Here is a 20,928-nt window from a genome sequence, read left to right as displayed (position 1 = left end):
CCAACACATCTCAGCTCCCAGCAGGACTCTGGTGGAAGTCAGTTCTTCAAACCCACCATGTTTTTTTTCTGTGGTTACATGTTTATAATAGACAACCTTAGCTCAGAACTAAAACACCCATGAATAGGTCAGTCTTTCCTTTATACAGCTTGGGCCTTTGATCTTGAGACTCTGGGAACAGGTAATCAGCAGACAATGGTCTCCTCAAGGCATAACTTCTAAAGGCTGGCTTTTTGCATAAACGGGGTGGGGAATTTGCATTCACCTCCCCCTAGAGATTCTCCCAAGCAAATCACTTGACCCTGTTTGTCCCCAAAATCCATTCTTGTCTGGCACATTGTTCAGTACAGTCGTTTGAAGTTCATAATACTTCCCAGGGTTCACATCATATTTCCTCCGTGGAAAGATTACCTACAATCCTGGCCCACAATCATAGATAACCTTTCCATTTAATGCAATGGACTCCAAAGATTATTAAACTTACTTCAGTAAGGTTTTTCCAGGATACTGTAAGAAATCTCCATATCTGTAACACAGATGCTGTCATAATTTCTAAGCTAGTGAAACTAGGTAGCTCAGAATGGCCACTGTAGATTCTGTTCCATGGCCATTTGCTGGTATACACGCACATGCCGCTGTCTTTCCAGCCCTCTGCTTAGCATATAACAGCATGTTCTATAGCATCAGAGGAAACTTTACTTTAGCAAGTGTGTATTCACAGCCTGCATAATCAGGGCACAACCACTATTAACAGCAGTTCCCGCTACTTGCTTTTCCACTTCTCACTGTAATAAAGGCCACTTTTATTCAGGTTTTAAACCGATATCTCTAATCATTTCTGTATTTCCTTGTCTACCAACTACTGTACATTACTAAACAGATGTTTCCCTGTTGCAGATCTGTTGCGGATGTTTTTTGATTGCCTGTATGACGAGGAGGTGATATCAGAGGATGCCTTCTACAAATGGGAAAGTAGCAAGGACCCAGGAGAGCAGAATGGGAAAGGAGTAGCACTGAAATCAGTCACAGCATTCTTCACATGGCTACGAGAGGCTGAAGAGGAATCAGAGGATAATTAAAACTTAAAATACAGAAAACAAAACAAAACAAAAGAAACAATTTAAGTATTTTTTTAAAAAGTTTTACGTCTTCGCCAATCACAGTGCAGCAAGGCCAATTCTCGCGCATAACCCCCTCCTTCCCCCACATATGCACGAGTGGGAGAGGAAAAAAATAGATGAACATAAAGGTGATCATGGAGGAAAAAGGTACTTGGAAAAAAAAAGTAAACTTCAAACCTGAGGGCGGGAGCACTAAACCAAAATACATGTATTATTTATAGAAAATATTTTCTGTTTTATTCATTTTTTCTTTTCTTTTTAAACAAGGACTCATACTTTAAAAAACAGATCTGTTTAGCAAAAAAAAGTTGAAAACTTTAATTTATTATTTTAAGGACTGCAAATGCCAGTGTAATTTTTACATTTGCAGTTTCTGTAAACAAATTGTATGATAGAAAAAAGCAGAGAAATAAATTTCCCTCCCCTTCAGCTGCACCTCAGTTTTGTTTCAAAGCATGGTAGATAAACTTTCAACAGGGTTTGGGGTAAGATACAGGAGGGAGAGATTTTTTTTTTAATTGTCATATTTTTCTGCCTGCCTCTCAGCTTGCTTCAGAGATTAAAAAGAAAATAGTAATAAAAACATACATAACCTTGGAACAGAAGGAAATGCATTTGAGAAAAATGCGGTGGACCAGAGTGCTCCAAGAAAAACTCATTCAAAACAAAGTGCTACCCTGGGGGAAAAAAAGTACTCGTGATATTTTCAAAACCTTTAGAATGACTTTAAGGCTTGTAAATACATAGAACAAATATTTAAAAAAAAAGAAAGAAAATGACTCAATAGTATTTCTTTTCACTTTGAAAATATAAAGAACAAAAATAAAGACAAACATTGCAAGTTTAAAAGAAAGTAAAGCGATTTCTCCTTTAGACAGCTGCTGAATGCACCACCATTTCTGAGTGGTGCTGTCTTCCTTCTCAATGTGTAGATTCTGGATCCAGATTTGTTTATATAGTGTGTGTGCATGTGTCTCTACACCAAAAAAGAGGGGGTGTAGGACATTGTGGTAAATGTGGGGTTGCTGCTTGGGAGACCCTTTCTGCAGAACTTAAAGGCAGAGGAGCAGCTAGCTGCGTCACTATACAAGCTAGGTTTATCCAATTTCAAATACTTGTCCTCTAGGCTGGGAGATGACCTATGAGGGCAATAAAATAACTGACCCCTGCTTAGTTTTGCAGCTGTTGGACTACTGTGTGTCTTTTGACTCAAGAACACTGCATTGTTATGGTGGTAGCTCTTTCTAAACAGGTTGCAGCCTTGGAACGGATATCCAACATCTCTTCTCAATGGCTTGTACATCCATTGTCACCTAGCCACCACTGCTGTTCTTTGTGTCTGTCAGTTGCCTTGCTGTGCTTAAGGAACCCAAAACCCCCAGGAGTAAAAAACAAAAAACAAAGGGGAAAAAAAACAAACTACAACATTAAGCAAAAGGGGTGAAACAAGTGCTGCAAGTGACACAATGCTCTTTCCATCTCTGCCCAATCTCTACTGGTGTATGAAGTCTGAGTACAGCCTGGGCACTGGCTTCTCTGGCACAACTTGGTGTACATACTATCTCTGTGTCCAAAGATGACTCAAACATGCCCTTCTTCACAGGGCTGGTACCATACAAAGTACACTCCACAAAACTGAGCTGCTTCTGAGCAAATTACGTCTCTGTGTATCTCTTGAACAACCAAAGATGACCTGCTGGCTCTCACTATGAAGATGCATCCACAATCTGCAAAGCTTGTGAAGTGCTAAAATGATAATTTGTGATCTGTGGTCCATGGACCATGACCGACCCATGAAGCTCTGGCTGGTGGTGGTTTATGGAGCACTTAGTCTGTGGAGTGCTGGCCACTCACATGGTGCTATCTCTTTCTCTCCAGCTGCTAAATCACTTTTTTAAATACTTTCCTACTCTTACTTTTAAATGTAAATAATTGCTGTACATGCACAGGGATGATATTTGATTGCTAGTGGAAGTGGACAAGGTGTCTGGTTGTGGATGGAGGGAGAGGTATCTAGGAGACCAGGCTCTCCATTAACATTTGGTCCACACTATGAAATCAAAGATGGATAACCCATGCCCTAAAAGACTAGACCATTTTTTTTAGTAACAATAAAACACTTTCTCTGGTGTATTATTAAAACATAAAAAAAACCCATCCTTAATATACCTATGTATATGTACCCACTTACATTAAAGACAGCTAATTATTCCCAAGTCTCAGCAGCTTTTGCACACACCCTCCAGCCTTCCTGGCCAAAGTGCTGTTTCTACAAATTGGTGAAAAATTCTGGGCTTGTCCGTGCAGAGTTGTACCAATTTAATTACAGAAGTGATAAACCAGTGCAAAAGGTTTCATAGTCACTCTTCTTTGGGAATAAGTCACTCTTAAAGCAAAAAAAGAATGTCCACACAGGTTTTCACTGCTTTAATTAAACCAGTGCAAGTTTGTGTGTAGTACAATGCTTGGACTTCACTTAAAAGTTAGGTAGACATAGCAACGTCAGTTGGGTGTGCCGATCTATCTCCCATTGTAGATGCAGCTGTGTTGACAGAAGAATGTGTTGTTATCTGGGGAGATGGTGTTCCTACACCTATGGAAAAACTCCTTCCATCAGTGTAGGCTGCACCTACACTACAGGGTTACGCTAGCATAGCTATGCCAGGATAATCTCTGTAGTGTAGACACAACCTAGGCCTAAAATAGATTATGCATGTCTTCCATTCAGGCAGAATTCTGAGGAGGCTTTCTACTGTGCCTTGCGAATTGCTGCAAGGAGGATGACCATCCTAGCAGCCTGCTTAAATGGATTAGAATGAGTTTTTGAAACCCAGCCCACTCTGCAAGGTGCCTTTAAAGTTATGTGATGTATTTAAGTGTTGCCTTGCCCAAAGGGGAAGAAATTCTAGCACCTCTGAACAATGGAATCTGTCACTGGCCGGTTATTTTGCTTGAGACGTTTGAATCATTTGAATGAAGGAGATGGCAAAATATTGATCAATGCAATGAGTGTTAGATGAGCAAAATCAATTGGGATGAGCAACTGGGAAAGGAGAAATAACTTCCAATAGCCCTTGGCATTGTCTAACCCTTTCAAGTTAAATGTTTCTGGGGAATAGGTAACTTGCCCTGTTGGCACTTTGTAAATGCCTAGAGGGGATGTCGTAGAGGTCTAAGCATCTTTTTAGGTGTATCTAGAATCCTGGAAGCACAGGTTCATATGCTGGCAAGCTTAATTAAGTCATCTTTTAAGGTAAATGAATTAAGTTCCATGCACTGTGTTAGGGGTATTTTGGATGAGACGGTAGGACTGTAGTTGTATCTGACCTGCCTGGACATTAAAGACAGTTTGCTCTGGTGTCATTGACAAAATTGTCTCCTCCCATTACTAGTGTGATGCATTCTGTGTGCTGTTTTGTTACATTCTCTACACTGCTTTTCAGTGGACTAATGGATATACAAAGTCAGATTCAGAAGGAGCTGAAGCTCTCAGGATAGGACATATGGTTTGTAATGTGCTTTGAGACCTTCAGGAGGAGAGGTGCTAAAATATATAAAATATAACTTCATTGTTAAATGATGACTGATTAAAATAGAAAAGGGGTAACAGTAGGTTCCATCTGAAAGTTCTGCTCAGAAAGTATTTTTACTATGTATTTATTCCTAATCTGGAATGTTACTAAGGATGCACAAAAATAGGCTTAATGTGAATTTCTGTGGAACCACCAAAAAACAAATTACTCGTTTCCTTTTGCCTGTCACAGACTAGTAGTGTTGTTTTTCATGAGTAGTCTCATAGTAAGACAAAGGGGTGTGTGAGTGGATGCATCATAGACCTCCTGCAACAAACAAACATGGCTTTAAATTTTGCCAAGTGTGACCTTCCTTATAGGGACTACTGACCAGACTGGCCAATGGGGGGTCCTGAAAGACCTTGCAAAGGGACAGCACAGTGCCTACACAACTGTTGTGCTGCAGAACAACTAGATGTTGCACATAGGCATAAGAGAGGCATAGTCCCACTATCATGTGGTTAAATCCTGAACAGCACAGGTGTGGAGTACTGCACTTACAAGCACAAGGTATAAGCTGGTGAGCGGGATAGAAAGATGGGAGAACCTAATTCTGCATTAATGAGAGAGCTGGCTGCTGTTGGCAGCCAAGATTACTCCTGCCTAGTACAGGAATGAGGCCTAAGGGGAAAGGGTAGCAAGTTCCTTGCATGAATGCTGAGGATCATTTTTAAGTCACTGTCATATAAGTAGGGCCCTACCAAATTCACAGCCATGAAAAACGATTTCACAGGGGAGACCAGCATTTCTCAAATTGGGCGACCTGACCCAAAAGGGAATTGCAGGGGGGTCACAAGGTTATTTTAAATATTGCCTGACTTTCAGACCTGGGTGGCCAGAGAGCGGCGGCTGTTGGCCACACATCCAGCTCTGAAGGCAGCACCTTGCCAGCAGCAGTGCAGAAGTAAAGGTGGCAATACCACACCACGCCACCCTTACTCCAACACTGCTGCCTGCAGAGCTGGGCAGCTGGAAAGTGGCGGCTGCTTACCGAGGGCCCCACTCTTCAGGCAGCAGCACAAAAGTAATGGGGGCAATACCATAACATGCCATCCTTACTTCTGTGCTGCTGCGGGCAATACAATAACCTTGCGACACCCCTCTATACACACAACGTCTTTTTGGATCAGGACCTCTACAATTACAACACTGTGAAATATAAGATTTAAATAGCTGAAATCGTGACATTTATGATTTTTAAATTCCTATGACCATGAAATTGACCGAAATTGACCATGAATTTGGTAGGGACCTACCTATAAGCCAAACCAACAGCACATCCCTTCTTTAAGCAGTGTTCCTGTGGGTGCTCCACTTTAGGAGTCTTAGTGCCCTGCACTTGTAATCGGAGATTTGTAGTAGCAGTGCCTGGTCGGATTTCGCACACACCGCAGCTGTCTCGTGCCGCTCCGAGCAGTTACATAGCAATGTGCAGCCAACCATCCATCTTTAGCTTGAGTCAGAGCAACAGCAGCACCCCTTTTTCCCCTTCAGATAAGCTTAATAGTTCCCTCGTTTACCCCTGCCTCTCCAGCAGGTACTCAGCTCTTGCCTTAAAAAAAAAAGTAGAAGAAAGAAAGAAAAACAAGGTTCAACCTGTTCTTTCTCCAAAAGACTCTCACTCTCAGGCATGCCCGACTCACCTGGCTTTAAATGTTGCCTGACTTGCAGACTCTCCCATATGAGTCCCTGACAGCCACGCACAGTGTATCCACTGCCTTGGTGAGACACACATTACCAGGGCCGGCTCTAGGTTTTTTGCTGACCCAAGCAAAACAAAAAAACCCTCAGAGCACAACTGCCAAAGAAAAAAAAAATGCCGCCCCAGGAATTGTGCTGCCCCAAGCAAGCACATGCTTGATTTGCTGGTGCCTAGAGCTGGTCCTGCACATTACCCAAAAGTGTCTGCACTGTAGAAAACTGACAGATAGGACAAGGAAGGCCAGGGATCTCCAACTGAAGCTCCTTATGATGTAGAAATCCCTCAGACCACTCTCTGACCCTAAGTCCAGGATGCCTCCTGGCCAACAGCACCAGTGGCAGCGTCTGATGGGATCTGCTTCAACAACGGCTGCTGAGGAGCCTTCTCCTAGAAATGCTACCAAAAAGCGGCCATACTCATCCCCACACCAAGAATCACCTAAAAGAAAGCAATCTCCAAATGAAAAATCTACCATGGCACTGACAGTGCCAGACCATGAGGCACCGGGAACTTCTGGTACCGAAACTCCCCAAGGAGCTGAAGACCCTATGCGGGCAAGCTGTAATGGAGGTGCATACAGCAAAGTCAAACCTCCCAGCTCGGCACCTACGGAGCCGAAGAAAACCTTGGCACCAAGCAGTACAATGGTGCCACCTGCTGTATCTATGCAGCACGGCTCTAAGTCATTGGCACCGACAGCTTCAACTCTAATTCCTGGTCAGTGCACGATGCTGTCCCCAACACTGACCTTCACGGTCCCACAGCAATTCATGAGGCATGTGGACCTGATAGGGGCCTCAATGCCTGAATCTCCCCTACTCGGGACTGACGGTACCCCATCTACACCGGGACCAAGCCTGGCAACCACTCCCTGTGGATCAGCCCCTCCCTTCTCCAGTGATAAGGAAGAAGAGGCTGAGGCAGTAATATACACTCCTTGCCACTCCTCACCTAAACCTGGACCTTATCATCACCAAATATCTACAGATATGCGGGGCTGGTATGGTCAACCATGGGCACCGCCCCATACCATTCCCATCCAACTGGCCATACTGGGATCCATGGGCAATGTATAGGGCCCAAAACTTCAGGCCCCCTAACTCGCCTAGGCCCAAAGCAACGTGGCCCTCTTCACAAACTGCCCCAGCACCCTCGGAGACATAATAGGAAGAGACCGAGGAGTCTGAAGACACAGCTGAAAGTGACACTCTGCCGCCCACTCACATCTCATTTTCATTACCGGACAAAATGATAATGCCACCACCACCCCCACTTCAGGGGATGATTTCAAATCTCTTCAAGACCTCTTCAGAAGGGTAGCTGAATCTGTGGACATTTCACTAGCACAACCACCAGAGACCCAACAGAAGCTCACACACATACTCCAGGCATCCCCAGTGGCAAAGATAGCCCTGCCAATTAATGATGCTATCAAGGCGCCTGCAAAAATAATCTGGCAGAAACCCGCTACAGCCCCTCCCTCGTGTAAGAGGTCTGACAAAGTATTACATGCCAGCAAAAGGAGCTGAATTTTTATGCACGCACCCTGCACCAAACTCGCTCATGGTGGATGCGGTCAATCAAAGGGGAAAACAACACAAGTCCAGAATGACCCCATATGATAAGGACTGGAAAAGGCTAGACCAATTCGGACAGAAAACCTACTCTTCCACCACATTCCAGTTCCGCATGGCCAATTATGCAGCCCTGCAGGCAAAATACACACACACACAATCTGTTTGCAAAAATGTCAGAATTTATTGAAAGTTAACTTGATGACAAAAAATATACCTGATAACATTTCTGAAGAGTCTCTCATCACCAGTACGGCCATACAGGCCTTTCTTGACTCTGCAGACATGGCAGCACGGTCCATCGATACATCTGTGGTCATGCACCATGTATCCTGGCTCCACCTTTCTGGGTTCCCAAGGGAAATCCAAGCAATTGTTGAGGCCTTACCCTCTGAAGGGCAAAAATTATTTACAGACAAAACCAAAGTCTCTCTACACACCTTAAAGGACTCAAGGGCGACCTTAAAAACCCTGGGCATATATGTACCTTCAAATAAAAAGAAACAGAGCAGATTTTACAACCAGAGATTCCGGTCTATGCCATACTTCCAGCCACAAAGACAGTACGACCAATGGCGTAAACAAAACCAGAACAGATGTCAACAGAGCCAAGATCATTCTTTGACATCTGAACCATCCACCTCCAGACAATCATTTTGAAGCTGTGGTTGAGGGCACAAGACCTCCACACTCTCTGAATGGGTGGGGAACCATATCTGGTTCTGGAATCTGAGACCGTCTGTCACCATACTACCCAGTCTGGAACACCATCACGACAGACAAATGGGTTCTAGAGATTATCCAGAAGGGCTACCCCATCCCCTTTATACCTGTCCTACCTCAGAAAAAGAACGGTGGTTGTAGACCCATCCTGGATTTATGAAAACTCAACGAATTCATGCGAACACAATGTTTCAAAATGGTGACTCTAACCACAATAATTCTGGCATTAGAGAAAGGAGATTGGCTCTTGGCCCTCGACTTCCAGGATGCTTATTTTCATATTACCATTCACCCATCACACAGAAGATTCCTGAGATTCACCCTAGGGAAACAGCATTCTTCTTCGAGTGCTTGCTCATATCGATTCCAATTAGGTGTGCATGCGCCGCGTGCACGCTCGTCGGCAGATTTTTACCCTAGCAACACTCGGTGGGTCGGCTGGGTCGCCCCCTAGAGTGGTGCCGCCATGGCGCCGGATATATACCCCTGCCGACCCAACGGCCCTTCAGTTCCTTCTTACCGCCCATGTCGGTCATTGGAACAGTGGAGCGCGGCTTAGCTGATCTCCACCTCCCTAGCTATTCGTAGTTATCTCGTTAATTCTTGTGTATATAGTTCAAATTTCTGTAGTTGTAGTTAATTTTATTAGTTCATAACATAGTTAGTGTATATAGTTAAGAGGGGTTCAGGGATTATCCCCGCACCCGGTGCCGGGGCCCATGCCCGGTTCACTGGGTTTCAAACCGTGCTCGGCCTGTCACAAGCCGATGCCAACAGCTGTCTTAAGTGCCTTGGGGAATCTCACCTTGCCGATAAGTGCCGTATTTGCAAGGCCTTTAAGCCGAGGACAAAAAAGGAGCGGGACTTTCGTCTCAAGCAGCTCCTGATGGAGGCAGCTCTTACCCCTCCGTCCTTGGCACCGAGCGCTGGACAGTCTACAAGCAGAAGCGTTTCCTTGGCACCGGATCGCACCGATACCGCTAAGGCCTCTCGGCACCAACTGTCGCCGGCACCGACGTCTGTTCGGCACCGCTCCCTCTCCCTGAGGGTGAAGAGACATAAGACTCCGGCTGCTTCCGTGACACCTGCACCGCAGCCAGAGCACTCGACTAGGTCGGACCGCCCTGCACAGACACCTGCCGTGGCACCAACAATGTCAGCACCGTCGATTCCGGTCCTGCAAGGGCTGTCAAGTCCGGTGCCTGAAAGCTCCCCAGCGAGAGCCGTGGTTGAGCTCACTATTCCCTCCACGCCAGAGACATTTTCCATGGCGAGGGAGCTGATCGCAATGACAGAGTCTGTGCTGCCTCAACCCCCAGCACCGCCGGTGCGGGTCATACAGTCGATCGGCAAGCCTGCCTTGATCAGACCACCCTCTGTCGGCACCGCAGAGCGGCACCGTTCACGATCGCGGTCCCGCAGACGTTCTCGGTCCCGTCACCGGTCCTGGTCCCGACGCCGCTCACAGTCCCGGCACCGTTCTCCTTCTTGGTACCGGTCGCACTCGTGGCACCGATCAGCGTCCCGTTTGCTGGCCCGAGTACTTGTATATGCATCCTCCTCCCTGCTCCCTCGTAGTGCAGTCTGTCAATGAGAGGGAACGCCATGGCCAGTAAGCGCCAGCTCCAAAATCAAAGGAGGCTAGGCGTATGGACTTACTGGGCCGTAAGGTGTACTCGGCAGGGGCCCTACAACTCCGGGTGGCAAACCAACAAGCCTTGCTTAGCCGCTACAATTGTAACACCTGGGCAGCGGTAGGTAAATTTATGGAGTTAGTCCCTCAAGACTCCCGTCAAGAGTTTGCCGCCCTCTTGGAGGAGGGGAAAAAAGTGGCGAGAACTTCCCTCCAGGCATCGTTGGATGCAGCCGACTCCGCAGCCAGGACTCTGGCCTCGGGTGTTGCCATGAGACGCATTTCATGGCTTCAGGTGTTAGGCCTCCTGCCGGAGCTACAGCATACCATACAGGACTTGCCCTTTGACGGTAGAGGCCTGTTTTCTGAAAAGACTAACCTTAGGCTACAAAGCCTAAAGGACAACAGAGTCATTATGCGCTCTCTCGGCATGCACACACCGGTGACTCAGCGCAGGCCTTTCCGTCCCCAGCCTCACCACCCCAACCCTGCGCCTAGACAAAGGCAGGACTTTGGAAGAAGGCGTAGCCAAGGCAGTCGTAGGCAACAGTCAGGACTCCAAGGGGCCAAAATCAGGGTCCCGCCAAACCACCAGCGGGGCAAAGCCAAACTTTTGAAGGCACGCCCGAGGACGGCATACCAGTTATTACCCAGGATCCGTTCCCTCCCTTTTACAACCACCTCTCCTTTTTCCTCCCTGCGTGGTCCCATCTAACCTCGGATCGTTGGGTCCTACGCACGGTGGAACTTGGGTACCGCCTCCAGTTTATTTCGTCCCCCACCTCCCACTCTCCATCCTCGTCCCTCTTCAGGGACCCCTCTCACGAGCAATTCCTCTTGCAAGAGGGGCAGACGCTCCTCACCATCGGAGCTATAGAGGAGGTACCAACAGACAAAAGGGGCAAGGGGTTCTACTCCCGCTATTTCCTAATCCCCAAGGCGAAGGGAGGTCTCAGACCTATCCTAGACCTGCGAGAACTCAACAAGTTAATGATAAAGCTGAAGTTCTGCATGGTATCCCTGGGGACCATCATCCCATCCTTGGATCCTGGAGACTGGTATGCCGCCCTCAATATGAAGGACGCGTATTTTCATGTTGCCATTTATCCTCCACACAGAAGGTACCTCCGGTTTGTGGCCAACCGTCAACATTTCCAGTTTACGGTCCTTCCATTTGGCCTCTCTACAGCCCCAAGAGTATTCACAAAGTGTATGGCTGTAGTCGCCGCCTCCCTCCGCCACCATCAGGTACACGTTTTTCCATATCTAGACGATTGGCTCATTCGAGGGACCTCCAAGGCCCAAGTCACCCATCATGTGGGCATCGTCAAGGACCTATTCCTGCATCTAGGCCTGATGATCAATATAGAGAAATCCACTCTGATTCCCACACAGAGAATAGAATTCATTGGGGCCATCCTGGACTCCAATCTCACCAGAGCCTGCTTACCTCAGCCTCGGTTTCAGGCAATGGTAACAATTATACAAGGTCTACGGAACTTCCCGACAACTTCGGCTTGCCTCGGTCTCCTGGGTCACATGGCTGCCTGCACGTTCGTGACCAAACATGCCAGGCTACGCCTCCGTCCCCTCCAATTGTGGCTCGCCTCGGTATACCACCCGGGCAGAGACAGCATAGACATGATCGTCACGATCCCCCCCGCCCCAAGCATCCTAGCCTCCCTTGACTGGTGGTCGACGCCCTCCCTGGTGTGTGCAGGGATGCCGTTCCATCCACCTCAGCCCTCGGTGTCCCTGACGATGGATGCCTCATCTCTCAGCTGGGGTGCTCACCTTAGTCAGCTTCGCACTCAAGGCCTTTGGTCAGCTCAAGAGCTGGCCTTGCACATCAATGTCCAAGAGCTGAGAGCAGTCCGCCTTGCGTCCCAGGCGTTTCAGCAGCACCTACATGGCCGTTGTGTCTCAGTGTTCACAGACAACACAACGGCCATGTATTACATAAACAAGCAGGGAGGAGCACGGTCCTCCCCTCTTTGTCAGGAAGCCATCCAGCTCTGGGACTTCTGCATAGCCCAGTCGATAGACCTGGTAGCATCCTTTCTCCCAGGGGTTCGGAACACTCTGGCGGATCGCTTCAGCAGATCCTTCCTGTCTCATGAGTGGTCGATTTGTCCGGACGTTATCCATTCCGTTTTCCGGAAGTGGGTCTTTCCCCGCATAGACCTCTTCGCTTCTCTCGAGAGCAGGAAGTGCCAGACGTTCTGCTCATTCCAAGGCTTCTCCCCAGGCTCGATCTCGGACGCTTTTCTGGTGCCGTGGATGAGCCATCTGCTGTACGCTTTTCCATCGTTCCCGCTGGTTCACAGGGTCCTGCGAAAACTCTGCAGGGACAGAGCGCACCTGATCATGATCGCTCCAGCATGGCCCAGGCAGCACTGGTACACCATGTTGCTAGACCTGTCGATAGCCAACCCGATTCCCCTGCCTCTTCGCCCAGACCTCATAATGCAGGATCATGGCAGACTTCACCACCCAGACCTGCAGTCCCTGCACCTCACAGCATGGCTGCTGCGTGGTTAAACTGATCCGAGTTACGTAGCTCTGCCTCGGTTCTACAGGATTCTCCTGGGTAGTAGGAAACCTTCCACTCGGTTAACATATCTGGCCAAGTGGAAGCGTTTCTCCTGCTGGTGCGAAACGCACAATGTTTCTCTCACCGAGGTCCCGATCCACTCCATCTTGGACTACCTCTGGTCTCTCAAACAGCAGGGCCTGGCGGTGTCATCATTGAGGGTACACTTGGCGGCCATCTCTACCTTCCACCCCGGGGAGAGTGGCCGCTCCGTATTCTCACACCCTATGGTTTCTAGGTTCCTCAAGGGCTTGGAGCGCTTATACCCCCAAGTTCGCCACCCCGCCCCAACCTGGGACCTCAACCTGGTTCTAACCAGACTTATGACTGCCCCATTTGAGCCGCTGGCAACCTGCTCGCTGCTATACCTGTCCTGGAAGACAGCTTTCCTCGTAGCCATTACATCGGCCAGACGAGTCTCCGAGCTCTCACAGTGGACCCACCGTAAAGTGTGTTTCACAAGGACAAGGTGCAGTTGCGGCCACATCCAGCCTTCCTCCCTAAGGTGGTATCGGCCTTTCATATCAACCAGGATATCTTCCTTCCGGTCTTCTTTCCGAAGCCACACTCATCGCGAAGGGAGCAGCAATTGCACTTCCTAGACGTCCATAGGGCACTCACATTTTATATCGAGTGGACAAAGCCCTTTCATAAAACACCCCAAATCTTCGTCGCAGTGGCAGACCGAACGAAGGGCCTACCTGTCTCCTCCCAGAGGATTTCATCTTGGGTGACGTCGTGCATCCGTACCTGCTATGACTTGGCCCATGTTCCATCGAGCCACCTCACTGCACATTCCACCAGGGCTCAGGCTTCTTCTGCTGCCTTCCTGGCTCACGTACCCATCCAGGAGATATGTCGCGCAGCTACCTGGTCCTCGGTCCACACCTTTGCCTCACATTATGCACTGGTCCAACAGTCCAGAGATGATGCAGCCTTTGGCTCAGCAGTTTTGCATTCTGCAACATCTCACTCCGACCCCACCGCCTAGGTAAGGCTTGGGAATCACCTAATTGGAATCTATATGAGCAAGCACTCGAAGAAGAAAAGATGGTTACTCACCTTTGTAACTGTTGTTCTTTGAGATGTGTTGCTCATATCCATTCCAAACCCGCCCTCCTTCCCCTCTGTCAGAGTAGCCGGCAAGAAGGAACTGAAGGGGCTGTTGGGTCGGCAGGGGTATATATCCGGCGCCATGGTGGCGCCACTCCAGGGGGCACCCAGCCGACCCACCGAGTGTTGCTAGGGTAAAAATCTTCCGACGAGCGTGCACGCGGCGCGTGCGCACACCTAATTGGAATGGATATGAGCAACACATCTCGAAGAACAACAGTTACAAAGGTGAGTAACCGTCTTTTTCCAATACAGAGTACTACCCTTTGGCCTGTCCATTGCCCCAAATGTTTTTTCCTACGTTCTCGCAGTCATTGCAGCTCACCTCTGCAGACAAGGAGTGATGATATTTCCATACTTAGGTGACTGCCTGATAAGGGCACCAATGAGCAATAAACACAACGCAGACCACGATAACCCTGTTCATGGACCTAGGGTTGCAAATAAACGTACAAAACTCAACACTAGTTCTTGTCCAAAAGTTGGAATTCATAGGGGCCAACCTTAATTGTCTCACAGCTACAGCAGTGTTACCCCCAACAATGCTTCCTCATTCTAGTCAACCTATTTTCAGCGGTATTAGACACCCCACAAACATCTGCCAGAACACACAACTCTTGAGGCACATGTTGGCAACAACCTGTGTTGTACTCCACATGAGATGCTTACAGGCCTGGCTTCAAACAATGTATATACCGCCCAGACACTCTCAACAGGCACCTCACAAATGCCATGCAGGGTAAAGACTCATGGTCTTTTAACATGGTGGACACAAACACAGACTGTCGGCTCAGGAGTCGCCTCCGGCACCACGTTCATGCTTTCCACTGTCATGATGTTCACCAACATCAAGATGTCAGTCTCCCCCTTCCAGTACCGATCCCCTCGATGCAAATCACCGTTCCCCCAGATGTTTACTGGGGTACTGGTCTCCGTCTACCCAGGGTCAATCTCCTGTTTCATGATGGTCCCCACCTACCCGCCACTGATCTCCAGCAAGGTGCCAATCACCACCCACACGGCACAGGTCACCTGCCCCTACAGGCAGCCATCAAAAGGAAGGTCCCATGACCCCACCATGGTCCCCAGGAGCTGATTCCTCTGGGAATTTGGGATGTGAATTTAGCCCCTCCCCATGCAAACAGTAGTCACCATGGGTGCCGGATGCTACTGCAGAGCCCTCCACAAGCGCTTGGGCTCCCGATGATGCTAATGCTGTACTCACACCAGTCATCTGTGGCTGCTTCAGCGAAGCAATGAACCATGCCGGCACTGGGTTCAGACATCGGTATGGGCTCCATCAGAACAAGCACTGACACCACAGGGAACCTCCCCAGTAGGCGCGTCTAACCCAGTCCTGCCACCTGTGGTGCCTTCATCATCCTAATCTCTGGATGAAGCTGTGGTGGGGCCATCTCATTCTTTAGAGCACAGCAGGATCTATTAAAGAGGGTGGCTGCTAACTTGGGCCTGCAGGCGGAGGAGCTTGCAGAGCCCATGGACACATTATTTAATATTTTGGCTGCAGCAGCCCTGGGTGAAGTGGCACTTTCAGTGCATGTGAGGGTCTTGAAAATAGCCACGGTCCTTTGGCAGACCCGTCTTCTGTACTGCTGACATCCAAAAGGGCAGAAAGGAAATATTTTGTCCTTGCCAAGAGTTGTGAGTATTTATACACCTACCCACCCCCTTGGGTTGTTAGTAGTGTCCACGGCTAACTAAAGGAACAGGCAGTGTCAGGTGAGTGCCATGCCTAAAAATAAGGATGGAAAGAAATAAGATCTGTTTGGAAGAAAAGTTTATTTGACAGCCAGTCTCCAACTGCAGGTGTCAAACCACCAGGCACTCTTGGGCAGATATAATTTTAATTTGTGGGACTCCCTGAATAAATATAAGGTCTCTCCCTCAGGACCTCGGTTCTGAGTTCGTGGCTAGCTAGGAGGAAGGCAAGGTGGTGGCAAGGGGCTCCCTCCAGATGGCTTGGGATGCAGTGGACTCGTCAGCCAGGGTCATAGCCTCTGAGGTGGTCATGAGGCACAGTTAGTGGCTGCAGTCCTCGGAGCTCTCTCAAGAGATCATAGAATCACAGACTATCAGGGTTGGAAGGGACCTCAGGAGGTATCTAGTCCCACCCCCTGCTCAAAGCAGGACCAACCCCCAACTAAATCATCCCAGCCAGGGCTTTGTCAAGCCTGACCTTAAAAACCTCTAAGGATGGAGATTCCACCACCTCCCTAGGGAACCCATTCCAGTGCTTCACCACCCTCCTAGTGAAAAAGTTTTTCCTAATATCCAACCTAAACCTCCCCCTCTGCAACTTGAGACCATTACTCCTTGTTCTGTCATCTTCTACCACTGAGAACAGTCTAGATCCATCCTCCTTGGAACCCCCTTTCAGGTAGTTGAAAGCAGCTATCAAATCCCCCCTCATTCTTCTCTTCTGCAGACTAAACAATCCCAGTTCCCTCAGCCTCTCCTCATAAGTCATGTGCTCCAGCCCCCTAATCATTTTTGTTGCCCTCCGCTGGACTCTTCCCAATTTATCCACATCCTTCTTGTAGTGTGGGGCCCAAAACTGGACACAGTACTCCAGATGAGTCCTCACCAATGCCAAATAGAGGGGAATGATCACGTCCCTCGAGCTGCTGGCAATGCTCCTATTTATACAGCCCAAAATGCCGTTAACAGTGTGCCCTTGTTGCCAAGAAGGCTAATGGCATTTTGGGTTGTATAAGTAGGGGCATTTCCAGCAGATTGAGGGATGTGATTTCCCTCTTCTCAGCACACTGGTGAGGATTTCATTACTGTACTGTGTTTTAGACTTTTGGGCACACTAAGAAATGAATGATAAATTGGAGGAGAGAGCGGGAGGGCAACAAAAAAAATTAGAAAGCAGGGCACATGACTTTGAGATTAGAGAGAGGAAGAGGGTTTTGATTTAGCCTGAAAGAGAGGAAGAGAAGAGAAGGATCTCTGGGATGAAGGTGAAAAGATTCATGATAAAAGAAGAAAGATATCAGGGATTAGGATGATAAGTGAAGAGGAGAGAGCACAGGAAAAGTAGGAAGTGAAGCATAGGGGCAGGAAAAACTTTTCAGGAGATGGTGAAATTCACTAGAATGGTGGTGAAGGAAGGTTAAGAATCTCTTCCTAGGGGTGGGAGGATCCTTCCTTCCTGAAGAGCAGGGCTTGAATGATCTGGCTGAGAATGATCCTGCTGAGATGATGATCTTTATTGATGACTTGACCAGATCCCCTGAGATCGTTGACCCTCTGAGCCAGATTCTTCCAGCCAATTCTATGCTTATCCCATGACCGACCGATGATGGCGCCAAAACCGGCCCCCTGACCGACCACCCTGGGACTCATGATTCCAGCTGCCTGCAAGTGGAACCTTATGAGCCATGCATCTCCCCCTGATACTTATCCACCTTTCCATCCCATTTTCCATTCAGAGGCATGCAACTGTCCATCCAGGACCTCTTGTTTGAGAAAAAATGCTCTCTTAGAACAGACTGATGCAAGGTTGCCTGGACTAAAGGACTGTTGGCCCATGCTACACTCGCTAGGCCTTTACACCCTGCAAGCTGCTAGGAAGCAGTTTTGGCTGTCCCCGCTGCCCAGATCCTGGGGACCATCACAGCAGAGTGCCTATAGAAATAAGAATCGGGGCAGAGGTTTTAAACACCATCGCCCTGCCTCCTCTCTCTCTCCGTTTCAGTCGGGCCCTGCACGACATCAAGGGGGTCCCTGGTATGCCTCCTAATCCGCAAATAATAAACTCTTCCTATTACACGTTTCCTCTGTAGCTCTCAAAGCACTCTGCAAAGGAGGATCTGCTTTCTGCCGAAGCTCCCAAACGAAGGGCTTCTGCCAGATCATATCCTTTTTCCAGGATTGTTACAGGCACCTTTCTTGTAGCAAGATTTCCATGCAGGGAAGACCTCCTTCTTCTGTTCCCAGACTGACTCTACCTACTGAATCTCAGCCAACCCCGCCGCCAACTGTTCTAGTGGGAAGGTCACTGAAATCAACCATAAAGGCTGGGGCAGTTCTGGGTATTCCACATCAAATTCCTTCCTGCACCTTGGCCCTTAGGCTTCCAGCTGACAGCCTGTCTATCAGGAACAGACCAATTCCCAGAGGTAAAAATCCCAGGTTAGCTGACCACAAAGGTCATCTGTTTTGTTTTCACATACCACCACTCAGACAACAGAGCTGGAGATTTAATTCTGGTACTTCCTGGTCCACAAATGAACATGGGGCTTTCACCTGAACCTAGATCAGGGGTAAGCAACCTTATAGAACATGTGCCAAAGGCGGCATGCAAGCTGATTTTCAGTGGCACTCACACTGCCCAGGTCCTGGCCACTGGTCCAGGGGGCTCTGCATTTTAATTTAATTTTAAATTAAGCTTCTTAAACATTTTAAAAACCTTATTTACTTTACATACAACAATAGTTTAGTTATAGACTTACAAAAAGAGACCACCTAAAAACATTAAAATATATTACTGGCATGCTAAACCTTAAATTAGAGTGAATAAATGAAGACTTGGCACACCACTTCTGAAAGGTTGCCGACCCCTGACCTAGACCATTGCATCCCTAACATGCAGATCTGCTGCAGAAAGTTCTGCCGTACCACCCATCCATCCTTCAGGCTACCTCATGGGAAATCATCTTGCCTCTGTGGACCTGAAGAATGTGTATGATCACATCCCCATCCTCCCAGCCCACTGGCAGCAGCTCAACTTTGCTCAGGGCAACTTACACTTCTACCTCTGTTTAGGCCTACCCTTATTGTCCTCATAGCTAATTTACATCAGCAGGGTATTCACATTAACCTCTCATTGATTCAAGCCTCTTCAGCCCAACAGTCTAGGGACAGTAGCCTATTGTACTGTTGGTTCCACATCAATTGAGAGAAGTCATTTCCTTTCCTCCCAGCTTATCATACATTTAGGCATTAGGATGGAATCTTGTCAGCCTGGTTCTTCCTCTTAGAGGACAGAAACTAGTGTCTTCCAAGATCACATCCTCTTCCATACCTTGGTCAGACACATTCTGAAGCTGCTGGGTTGCTTTGCAGCCTGTCTGGACCTGGACTCATGGGCTGGTTTTCACTTGCACATCTTACACCACCTTCTGCTTGAAAGAGAGCACTCTGCCCTCCATGGAGGATCTCTTCCTTATCTCCATTGTGGCAGCACTTCCCCCTCCACAATGATGTAGACCTGAGCGGCTCAACACTATTAGCATGACCACAGTTGCCACACTGGTAGGTTGGGGCCACGCTTGAGTAATCTGTCAATCTAGGTGGGGGTTGCCCTCCCACCCTCTTTGTCACCAAACTTGAATGTCAGTGCTCCGGAGCTCCTCCGTGTCCTTCTTCCAGTGATGGTCTCTATCTGTATTCCACCTGTGGATGTATACCATGCACCTGAGGCCAGAATTTTTTAGTAAGGGTGATGGTGTCCCCAAGGTGCAACCTGTACTGAGGGACTGCTGAGCCCACCAAACCCACCAACCTTGGTTGCCTCTCATACTATGACGCTAATGTCATGCTACAAGCCTCTGACAGGCACAGCACTTACACAACCATCCACAGACAGGGACATACCCAACTGTGTTACTGAATGAGCTCTGAGCCACTCATGAACCAACATTAGAGCGGATCCAGCCAATACCCCCATAGTCCCCGTCTTGCACCCCAGAACTGTACCATCTTGCACTGGTCAGAAGCCTGGCCAGTGTAAGCTCGTTACCTAGTTCACCACTTCTTCATAGGAAAGTGGACATGCACCAGCCTTTGTAACCTGAGCTGAGATTTCCCAAGCACTTTAGACAAATTCACTGGTAAGGATATAACATTGAAATAAGTTTATTAACAACAGAAAATTGATTTTAAGTGATTATAAGTGGTAAGCCTAAAGGTCAGAGATAATAAGAAAATAGGAAAATAAAAAGTAAACACATTATAAATCGTAAACTATTAGTCTAAGCAAGAGTTGAATCAAACAGCCCTTCTCACCCTGACAGATGGTACAAGCAAGTTACAGTTCCTCAATACACAGACTGGACCCTTTGCCAGCCTGGGACCAAACTCCATCAGTTCAAAGTCTTTTTCTTCCAGACCTGCTTCTGGAGAAGAGGGGGAAGAGAGGCCAAGTGATGATGTCCCTTCCGCTCCTTTTATATCTTCTTCCAGCTGCTTGAAAGATCCTTGCTGTGATGTGCGGGTCAGTCAGTTCCCACTGGTCAGTCTCCATTGCCTTCTTTGAGAAGTCTCTGGGATAATGGATTGTGTGTTGATGGGCCATTTACAACCGTCTGGCCAGTGATGGCTACTCCTTTGTTGTAACTGAATGGCTGACTGTGGGTGATCCCAAGCTCACAACATATTTTTGTAACACATATAGCAATACTTCATAACTTCATATATAATGATAGTACATACAATCCAACAGGATGTTACTGTTCAACACATCAAGACTTTTAAAATGATACAGGTCTGTCGCATCTTACGCGCTTTTAACATGCACGATTTCAGCTTTACGTGGTCGGCAAAAACAAAAAAAACAACAAAAAAAGAGAAAAACAATAATTTTAATACTGTACCTGTAGTGTGGGCAATTCCGCCCGCCATTCAACTCAATGTAATTTTCACTGTATGCGGTTTTTGCTTTACGCGCTAACCATGGAACGGAACCCCCACGTAAGATGAGACTCACCTCTACTTCACAAGGCACACTTTGCACAAAACATATCATAATCATATGACAGTGGTGAATATGGGGGGTTCAAGGATTCTACTTTGAGGTACATAGTGTCACAGTAAGCAGTGTACATTGGTCCGCACATACATAGTTGATCTCCTCAGGCTCCCAACCAAAGG

At 47.8% G+C, this 20,928-nt stretch overlaps 1 protein-coding gene across 13 annotated transcripts in view; it reads left to right on the top strand.

The window, feature by feature from the left end:
- Nucleotides 1-1,550, top strand: part of EIF4G3 (eukaryotic translation initiation factor 4 gamma 3) — a 466,091-nt gene extending 464,541 nt beyond the window's left edge. For all 13 annotated transcript variants that reach the window (XM_039509520.1, XM_039509526.1, XM_039509519.1 and 10 more), the window contains one exon: nucleotides 898-1,550. In XM_039509520.1, coding sequence (XP_039365454.1) covers nucleotides 898-1,079 — 182 coding nt within the window. In that variant the 3' untranslated portion in view covers nucleotides 1,080-1,550. The remainder of the gene's footprint in view (nucleotides 1-897) is intronic.
- Nucleotides 1,551-20,928: the final 19,378 nt, after the last annotated feature.

The sequence above is a fragment of the Mauremys reevesii genome, linkage group 21, assembly GCF_016161935.1.
Source record: "Mauremys reevesii isolate NIE-2019 linkage group 21, ASM1616193v1, whole genome shotgun sequence".
NCBI lineage: Eukaryota > Metazoa > Chordata > Testudines > Geoemydidae > Mauremys > Mauremys reevesii.
Note: the sequence above shows the minus strand (reverse complement) of the source record. Positions and strands in the feature narration are given on the sequence as shown.